General features: G+C 45.2%; 1 protein-coding gene across 39 annotated transcripts in view; it reads right to left on the bottom strand.

The window, feature by feature from the left end:
• The window catches only part of NRXN1 (neurexin 1), an 841,287-nt gene that overhangs the window by 573,214 nt on the left and 257,684 nt on the right, over positions 1 to 10,389 (bottom strand). For all 39 annotated transcript variants that reach the window (XM_064164301.1, XM_064164298.1, XM_064164297.1 and 36 more), the window contains one exon: positions 74 to 375. In XM_064164301.1, the coding sequence (XP_064020371.1) occupies positions 74 to 375 (302 nt within the window). The remainder of the gene's footprint in view (positions 1 to 73; positions 376 to 10,389) is intronic.

Genomic DNA, 10,389 nt, shown 5'->3' with positions numbered 1-10,389 from the left:
CTATGCAGTTCTCAGATCATCAAGCATCTACTCATAACAAAGCCAGTCATTCTTGTATCCATTGTACTGTTACCTGACGCAGATTCCTGGTTACTTTCACATCATGCCAGGCATTGTCATTGAATTTCCCATTCACGGGTTCCACCAGTGCTTCAAAGGCCCCCGAGCCCAAATTAATGACCAAGGAGACGGCTCCATTTTTCAGTGCAAGATTGACATAATCAGCCGATTTTCCTGTGTGAAGCATCAGTCCGTTCCTCTGAAGCGTTTTAAAGGACAGAGTTATTTCGTCACTGCTACTTTGTATGGGATTCTGAGACAGATCGTAGCAGAAGTATTCTGATCCTTTGAATGTTGCAATATATTCTTCTTTTCCTGGCAAATAAAAGGAGAGAATGACAAATAAGTCACTTGAACGTCATAAAAGGCAACACACATTTTTTTCCCTAGCAAATTCAACAGTATCACTGTAAGCATTGCATGAGAAAGGATTTTTTCTGTAGATTCAAAGAATGGTTTGCATTAGAAGGGACCTTAAAGATCATCTAGTTCCATTTTCACTGTCATGGCTCACTAGAGCAGGTTCCTGAAGGTCTCATCACACCCGGCCTTGAACACCCCCAGGGGTGGGTCATCCATGACCTCCCTGGGCAACATGTTCTGGTGTCTCACCATGCTCACTGCAAAGAATTTCTTCCTCATCTCCAGTCTAAATTAACCCTCCTTAAGCTTTAACCCACTGCCTCTCATCACTAGAAGCCCTTGTAAAGAGGCCCTTCCAAGGGACCACTTGTGACACCCTGCAAGCAGGTTATATGTTAATGCTGGTGCTAAATATGTTCAGGGCTTCTCTTTAAATAGTAGGGTGTAATAAATTCAGATACTACCATAAAGTAACTTCAGAAAGGACTTCCCCACAGTGCATTTATGCTTAATCTTATTTTGTAAGAAGAACATTAAAAATTATTAGTCTGTACTTTGGTCTTCAGAAAAGACCTTTCAAGTCATGAAGTCCAAACATTAAATATATAATGGGAGTTAGATACCATTACAGTTTGCTACATCCTAACCAGATATGCTACACCTCAACCTTGGGCTATACTGTCTGGACAGCTGGTGCCTTCATGAGCAAACCCAAACACTTTTCTGGGGAAAAACTGCTAAGCTAGTCAGGCTTATCAGTACCAGAAGTTGTATGGTGAGAAAAACTCCACATAATTGCTGTCTTATGCTTCCAGCTTCAAAAGAGCATGAGTACTGAGAAAGTCACTTATTTTTGTAACATGCATTCCATTCTGGTCAAAACTTAACATTCTCAGATGTGTTCTGAGTAGTGCTTGCTAGACAGAGAAAAGCAGTTAAACCTAAGAATAGTATGCTATCACCAGGTTGCTTTTGACACACACTTAGGCAACTTCTACCCGTTGTTGAGCTTGACTGAGATATGAGATAGATTCCATGATCGTGGTAAAAAATTAGCCTACTTAAGCTATCAAAAGTATTTCTTTACCTTTGATGTTATCCAGAGACTCACAGAATGGTTTGGGTTGGGAGGGACCTTAAGTATCATCTAGTTCCAACCCCTCTGCCATGGGCAGGGACAATTCCACTAGACCAGGTTGCTTGAGGCATTATGCCATCTGGCCCTCAACACCTCCAGGGAAAGAATCATAGAATGGTTTAGGTTGGAAGGGACCTCCAAGATCACATAGTTCCAACCGCCCGCTATAACCAGGGACACCTTCCATTAGAACAGGTTTCCTCAGGCTTCATCCAACTGAGCCTTGAACACTTCCAGGGAGGGAGCATCCATAACCTTCCTGGGCAACAAGTGCCAGTGTCTCACCACCCTCACTGGAAAGAATTTCTTCCTCATCTCCAGTCTAAAATCTGCCTTCCTCCATCTTCATTTCACTCCCACCCATCCTGACTCTCAGATTCTCCATTAAAGCTGCTCTAAATGTTGACCTTTCATATAATATCCCCTCAGGATGACTGAGATATTCACAAGTTTCATCTGTTTCCATCCCAAACTCTCTTTTTTAAAACCTGCAGAAAACCATATTTTTGCTCTTGATCACTCTAACAAAACACACTGATGACCCTTCTGGATTTTAACACTATTTCTTCACTGTTATTTACTCAGTGTAGTTACTTTCTGCTCACCTTTAAGTTGATAGCATTAAACCAATCAGTACATTCAATAACTTACCAACACAAACTCCCTTTTTAGTCACTAATGATATAATTATTCAGTTGTCCCCTCTCCAGCGCTCCTGTAAGCCCACTTTCAGATACTGGAAGGCTACTACAAGGTCTCCTTAAAGCCTTCTCCAGATAGAAGAGAGGTGGTGTTCTCAATAGAGAAGCAAGAAGACACCTATTTGTCCTGCTTATATCTCTCCTTACTCTATCAAGAACAGCAGGTCAAGGGACACAGAAGCTTGCATTAAAGGACTTGTACCCACCCTCCACATCTCCAAGCTCCCAAACCAGTCTTGCATGCACAACAACACTACACAGATAGCAACATGTCCTGCCCTTAACATACCTCAGCAAAGAAGGAAAAACTTGGTTCTTTCTGCCTAAAGAACCTACAGACAATGACTTTTGTGGGGTTTCACGTGCACTAAGCAGCAAGCTGCACCAATACCATGAATCTCATTTAATGAATATTTAATAAAAGCAGAAAATGCTTGACAGCAAATTTATCTGGTATGGATGCTAACTCCAAAGGCAATAATAAACCCAGCACGAATAACTGCAACAGTCAGATGATACAACTCAAATGCTGCAACTCACTTATGTGTATTATTTTTGTCCCATGCATTAAATGACTGTAACAAAAAAAAAAAAGGCAAGCTGAAAGACATAAATGAATCAATGTGTAAAATATTTATGTCTACATATTATGCACTATAAGCCACTTCTGCAAATCCAGATCATTCAGACAAATGGGAATATAAATGGATACCAGGCATAGATTTTCCTTCGGAGTTATGTCCTGGAAGGCTAATAGGCCTATTAGATGTCCTGACTTGCCCCATCCTTCAGCTGATGGGGGAAGCAGAGGCAGGAGGAAAACAAACTGTGATACTGTGAAAGGCTTGGGCCATTATGTCCCGTCCTAAAGTGATACACAGGTACCCACAGGTGTTTAGGTACTTGTTGGTGTCTTGCCCAAATAAAGGTAAGCCAGCCCTGGTTTCACCTAATATAGTCAGTTTTGTGAATGCCATTCTGGTTGGTGAATCTCCGTGGCCAAAAGAACCATTACCCTCAGGCAAATATCAATTGAGCTAAGTTGCAAGCAGTTGTGCTGCTTCTGCGTTGCTGCCTCTCTCTCACAGAGCTGCCTCTGCCTCACTGCTTCTGACAACATGTTGTGCTCTGCCTCATGCTTCAGATCAGCTTAGCCCTAACATTTTGTGCTTGAACTACCTGGAAACTTAAGTGCCTCAAGTTTCCCAAGAGAAAGCATTGTAGTGCCTCATGATGTGGCAACAAGTGTCACCGACATGATGCTCTCTGTGCATCTGCAAGAGTCTGTCTAGGGTGGGGCAGTTGGAACTAGGTAATCTTTAAGGTCCCTTCCAACCCAAATCATTATATGAAGCAGCCACAGCTCTACCACTAGATGGTTTCAGTACCGGTGAGTAAAAACATAGAGAAGCCAAGAACAGGAAGACCAGATTACAAGTCTTTGCTTGGTTCTGCCACTGGAAAAGAGTCATTGCCAGTAAACACACAGCAGGAGCTGCACACAAGTCCAAGTCTCCCACCAGTTAGCCATGGGACAAAGAAGCCATGAAGCAATATTGGTGAGTACCCCCACAGCAACTCTCTAGTCAAGCAGATGCACTACTGACCTCTTGATACAGGAGCTGTAACATTCATGCTTTATAGAAAACACATTTTTTCATCTCTTGTTACATTTCATACCACAGCTTTCCCTGACCTTAAAAGTGATTTTAAGATAATCTATACTGTTGTTAGTTTGTTGGCTTTGTTTGGTTTGGTGGGTTTTTTGTTTTTTGTTTTTTTTTTTCTTTCAAATTACAACTTAATGACACTTAAGAGAAGCTATTAAAAATGCATGGCAGTCATTCCAGCCAGTATAAGTGTTGCACTTCATTTAATGATTAAAATGTAATTACCTGCATAAAAAGCCACAAGATAATATGAATACCAATAGCTGACTTGAACATGCTTTTATTCTGAAATTTGAGTACTGTAAATAACTTTCTATTACTACAATTACAATCCTAAGTATGAGGATATGCAGGAATCATAGAATCGTTAAGGTTGAAATAGACTCCCAAGATCAAGTCTGACCATAATCCCACTACCATGATCACTAAACTCTATCCTGAAGTGCCACATCTGCAGCTTCTTGAATGCATCCAGGGATGGTGACTCCACCACCTCGCTGGGCAGACTATTCCAATCATTGACCACTCTTGCAGACAGTATTTTTTCTTCATAACTTAAACCTTCCCTGGTGCAACTTGAGGCAATTTCCTCTCATCCTACCACTGGTTACTTAAGAGACCAACACCAGCCTTACTTCAACCTCTTTTCAGAGAGTTGTAGAGAGTAATGGGGTCTCCCCTCACCCTCCCCTTCTCCAGACTAAACAACTCCAGGTCCCTCAGCCGCTCCTCACCAGCCCTGTTCTCCAGACCCTTGACCAGCTTCATTGCTCTTCTCTGAACATGCACCAGCATCTCAATGTCTGTCCGACAGTGAAGGCCCCAAAACTGAACCCAGGGCTCAAGTAGCCTTATCAGTGCCAAGTACTTTCTGCTGCCTGAATCCAGCAGATAAGGAAAACCAGTACAGTTTTGAGCAAACTGAAATGCAAACTAAAATGCTATCTGAGTTGAAAAACTTAGTGTAAGAGATACAAAGTCATGTTGCAGGAGCAAAGAGAAACTTGAAATAGCTTTTTCAGCCTCTGTTTTACTTCACCCACAGTCACAAAATCAGCTGCCAATTACAAATATGAATTTCTGCAGCGAAGCCTCTGATCCCTCCTCACCATCTCAGACTAGAATTAAATGATGATCATTGCTACTTGTGATAAATGACTTGGAGTGAACACTATATCAGTGATAAATGATTCCACTGCACTAAACAGCAGTTGTGATTCACTTCTAAAATGGCTAGGACCATACAATTTCCTCATTAATTTTCTCTTCCTTTTATTTTAATCATGCAGAATCTGCACTTCAAAAGCAAACTTGCAATTGGAGAAGGAGAGTAAAGGCAGCAGGAGTTTCTAGGAATGATGCCATCTTAGGGTACATTACATAGACTGCTAGAAGGTGAAAAATCAATGGATAGGGTTTTTTTTTCTCCTATGAACAGCCACAACACTAAAAAGTAGATTAGAAAGCCTTGGAGTTTATGCTAAGGTGATAACATGTTCCAAATTGCTACTCCAAATGCCAAAGTTTGACATCAGAATGTTGAAAGCACTCTTGTTCATTTAAGAGCCGGCTGCAAAATGTCCAATATACATAACACTGAGGTAGCCACAGAAGAAACAAACTCCTTTTACTCACAGAATCAATCAGATTGGAAAAGAGATCAAGTCCAACCTATCACCTAACATCTTCTAATCAACAAACCAAGGCACTAAATGCCTCATCCACTCTTTTTAAACACCTCCAGGGCCGGTGACTCCACCACCTTCCTAGGTAGCCCATTCCAATGCCAATCACTCTTTCCATTAAAAACTTCCTCCTAACATCCAGCCTAAACCTGCCCCGGCACAGCTTGAGACTCTGTCCCCTTGTTCTGTTGCTGCTTGCCTGGCAGAAGAGGCCAACCCCACCTGGCTACAGCCTCCCTTCAGGTAGTTGCAGACAGCAATGAGCTCTGCCCTGAGCCTCCTCTTCTCCAGGCTGCACACCCCCAGCTCCCTCAGCCTCTCCTCACAGGGCTGTGCTCCAGGCCCCTCACAGCTTTGTTGCCTTTCTCTGGACACGTTCAAGCACCTTAGCATCTTTCTTAAACTGAGGGGCCCAGAACAGGACACAGCACTCAAGATGTGGCCTAATCAGTATTTAGTACAGGGGCCAAAGGACTTCCCTGGTCCCACTGGCCACGCTATTCCCAGTACAAGCCAGGATGCTGTTGGCCTTCTTGGCCACCTGGACATGCTACTGGCTCATGTTCAGTCACCTGTCCACCAGTAATCAACATGACTCTTGCCTTAGATAGAGTCACAGAGCATGAGAGATTGGAAGGGACATCAGGCCCAATTTCCCGCCAAAATAGGACCACCGAGGGCAGTCCTGTGGCGGCTTTAGAGTTAACACTCCAGTTTCAAGTGAAATTTCAGATCAAGAACTGCACTGGATAGAGAAGAACAACAATAGATAAATCTATATCATGTCATTTGTTTGTTGGACAAGAAATGAGTATAAATGAGAAATGAGTATAAAATAACTCCATAAAACCCAATGGAGTATATATCATTTGTTGTGCTCACTGTTTCTCACTCTCTGCTTCCTGCCTCCTCTTCTTCACGTCCCCTGTGCTGACTGATCTGGCCACACAAACCTTGGCAGAGCAGCTGGCAGTTGAGGCCTGAGTTTTCTCTCTGGAGGGGAGGTGGTGGTGGCAGTTAGTCCCTTCTGGGCTTTGTCCAAGGGTGGATTTCTGAACTACTTCTAAGTTGTAACTATAGAAAACTGTGTTTTGTACACATGCATTGTATTATGTGCCTTCAGGTTTTAGCTTGCTGTAGATTTAGCTTTATCTTACTGCCAAGTAAGCTTTACCTTACCTTATAGCTTTATCTTACTTCCAAGCCTTCGGAGCTAGCCTGGTGATTTTGGGCGGCAATTTTAACCCCACCACAGGTAGTCTGCGCAGGAATACACTGAGGCAGGTTTCGAAAGCCACAGCATCATAAAATGGTTAGGTTGAAAGGGATCTCAGAGATCATCCCGTTCCAACTCCCCACCATGGGCAGGGACACCTCCTACTAGAGCAGGTCGCTCAAGGCCTCATCCAACCTGGCCTTGAACGCCTCCAGGGAGAGAGCATCCACTGCCTCCCCAGACAGCCTCTGACAGTGTCTCACCACCCTCACTGCAAAGAACTTCTTCCTAACATTGATTTGAGTCTCCCCTCTGCCAGTTTAAACACATAACTCCTCCTCATCCTGTCAGTACAAGGCCTTGTCAGTAGTCCCTCCGCAGCCTTCCTGTAGGCCCCTTCAGCTACCGGAAGGCCGCTACAAGGTCTCCTCAAGGCCTCCTCTTCTGCAGGCTGCAGAGCCCCAACTCTCCCAGCCTGTCCTCACAGCAGAGCTGCTGCAGCCCTCTGAGCACCTTCACAGCCTCCTCGGGACTTGCTCCAACAGTTCCATGTCCTTCTTGTGCTGGGGGCTCCAGAACTACCCAGTCTCAGGGAGGGACTGCGGGTAGGTGTCGGGAAACCAGGTCAGCAGCCCATGGACAGGCGACGCAGGCTTCCGCTCCTCTGCCCCGGCACCAATTACGCTGAGCGCCTGCCCAAGTGCTTTTCCAGGCCTCAAAACAGCCACTGGAACCTCAACGTTTCCCAAAGACAGAGCTTTAGCCAAAAGTGCTCACAGCCTAGCACTACAGCCACGGAAGAAGGCTCAGCTTTCTTCCAGGTCTCTTTCAGGCATAGGAAGACTGCCTCAGTTCTCCAGGCGGAACAACCCAGCTCTCTCAGCCTGTCTCCATAGGGGAGATTCTCCAGGCCTCAGACCCTCTTCTGGCCCTTCTTTGGACCCTTTCTAGCAGGGCCACATCTCACTTGTGTCAGGGCCCCCTAGCTGGATACAGCACTACAGCAGAGGTCTCCGCAGAGCACTTGTGGATGCCCTCTCCTGGAGCTATCCCAGACCAGGTCAAATGACCTCAGATATCATCTAGTTGCAAGCCCCTGCCATGGGCAGGCACACCTTCCACTAGAGCAGGTTGCTCAAGGCCTCATTCAACCTGGCTTTGAACACCTCCAGGGAAAGGGCATCCGTGACCTCCCTGGGCAACCTGCTTCAGTGTCTCATCACTTTCACTGGAAAAAAATTCTTCCTAATCGCCAGTCTCCACCTGCCCTCTTCCAGCTCAGACATTTCCCTTTGTCCTGTCACCACAAGCCCTTGTCAGAAATCTTTCCCCAGCTGTACTAGTTTGAGCCGAGCTGGGATACTTCAGTGAGACGAATTAGATTATAGAATCCAACCAAACCAATATTCATCCAACAAGACAATGTTCATTGCTGCCAATTCAGTAGTGTCTCCAGCAGGTGGCACACTACTCGGGGCTTTATCTTTGGTTCATCTGTGACAAGGTCACCTTCTGCAGCAGATGACATCAGAAGCCTCTTCAACCTCAGTACTGCTGAGGGGCCTGGAGCACAGCTCTGTGAGGAGAGGCTGAAGGAGCTGGGGGTGTGCAGCCTGCAGAAGAGGAGGCTCAGGGCAGAGCTCATAGCTGTCTACAACTACCTGAAGGGAGGCTGTAGCCAGGTGGATTTGGTCTCTTGTCCCATGCAACATCCAACAGAACAAGGTGACACAACGTCAAGTTGTACCAGAGGAAGTCTAGGCTGGATGTTAGGAGGAAGTTGTTGGCAGAGAGAGTGATTGGCATTGGAATGGGCTACCCAGGGAGATGGTGGAGTCGCTGCCCCTGGAGGTGTTCAAAAAAAGCCTGTCTGGGGCACTTAGTGCCATGGTCTAGTTGGTTGGACTGGATGAGCTTGGAGATCTATTTCAGCCTGGTTGATTTTATGACTCCTCCCTAGAGGTGGTTCAAGGCCAGGCTGGGTCAGGCCTGGAGCAACCTGCTTTAATGAGAGCTGTCCCTGCTCATAGTAAGGGGGCTGGAACTAGGTAGCCTTTAAAGGTCCCTTTCAACCCCAGTCATGCTATGATCTTTCACTGTTTAAGTCTGTTTGTGCAGCTTCAAGCAGAGCTGAAGAGCTGCCTACACCAGCTCTGCAGAATAAGAAAAACAGAGACCTTTTCACCACTCATTGTGTTGATTGTGTATTTTTTTCATGTCAAGTGGATGTCTATCACAGCAAATGGCCCATTAATTGACTACATCTACTCATCACTGTAATACCTACAATATATTTCACAAGGAAGAAAACACTACTGTTAAAAATTCTGCTGAAATTCAGGAATTTAACCTGAATGTCCAAAGGAGTTTCCAGAGAAGCTGAATATTGACCCATTTCTGGTAATGTAATAATCACCATCTGGATATTTTCCCCTGGCGAGTAAACAGTCCAAGGACAAAATAACTGTGACTGTTCTTTGGCTTTACTTGACCCATGGAATCATCCATCTATTGTCTCCAGTTTTTAAAAATGGGGTATTCTTCTACTTAAGAGGAGGCTGGAACAAGGTGGGAATCAGTCTTCCCTCCCTAATTACAAGTAGTAAGAGAAGAGAAAATTCACAGATCCAATTGCATAGAGAGGGACGCTCAAAGGTCATCATGTCAAACCCCACGGCACTCACCAGGGACACCCCCAACTACAGCAGGCTGCCCAGAGACACAGCAAGGATGATCTCGAGTGTCTCCAGGGACATGACCTCAACTGCATCCCCAGGCAGCCTGTTCCTGTATTTCACCACTCTCATTGTCCTGATGTCCAACCTAAATCTCCCCTGCTCTACTTGCAAACCATTGCCCATCATCCTGTCACCACAGGCCCCTCTAAACAGTCCCTCCCCAGTCTTCCTGTAGGTCCCCCCTTCAGATACTGAAATGCAGTTCTAAGGTCTCCCTGAAACCTTCCTCTTCTCCAGGCTGAACAAGTTGAGCTCTCTGTCTTCACAGGAGAGGTGCTCCAGCCCTCTGTCTATTTTTGTGGCCCTTCACTTCAGCAGGTCCATGTCTCCCTTGTGTCAGGTGCCTCATAGGAAATCACAGAATCAACCCGGTTGGAAGAGACCTCCAAGATCATCCAATCCAACCTACCACCTGGCCCTATCCAATCAATTAGACCATGTTACTAAGTGCCCCAACCACTCTTTTCTTGAAATGGCCTCAAGTTGCACCAGGGGAGATTTAGGTTGGTAATTAGAAGAAACTTCGTCTCTGAAAAGGTTCTCAAAGACTCAAACAGGCTCCCCAAGGAGGTAGTTGACTCCTCTTTTCTGGAGATGTTTCAAAAAGACAGAGATGGGATGCTGAGGGACACGGTTTAGCTCCTGATCCTGTGCAACAATTCAGATGCTTTTTTTTTTTTCCTGCAGTGACAGATGCCCACAAACAATCAACTCCGAAACAAACAACCTTGAGGTTCTGCAGTGGACAGATGCAGGTTAATTCCACATTTTGGCTCCTGTACACCTACAGCTTCCTCTCCTTTAATGAGCTGTAACTT

This window comes from Pogoniulus pusillus, chromosome 25 (genome assembly GCF_015220805.1).
Source record: "Pogoniulus pusillus isolate bPogPus1 chromosome 25, bPogPus1.pri, whole genome shotgun sequence".
NCBI classification, from domain to species: Eukaryota; Metazoa; Chordata; class Aves; order Piciformes; family Lybiidae; genus Pogoniulus; species Pogoniulus pusillus.
This window is presented reverse-complemented; position numbering and strand designations above follow the sequence as displayed.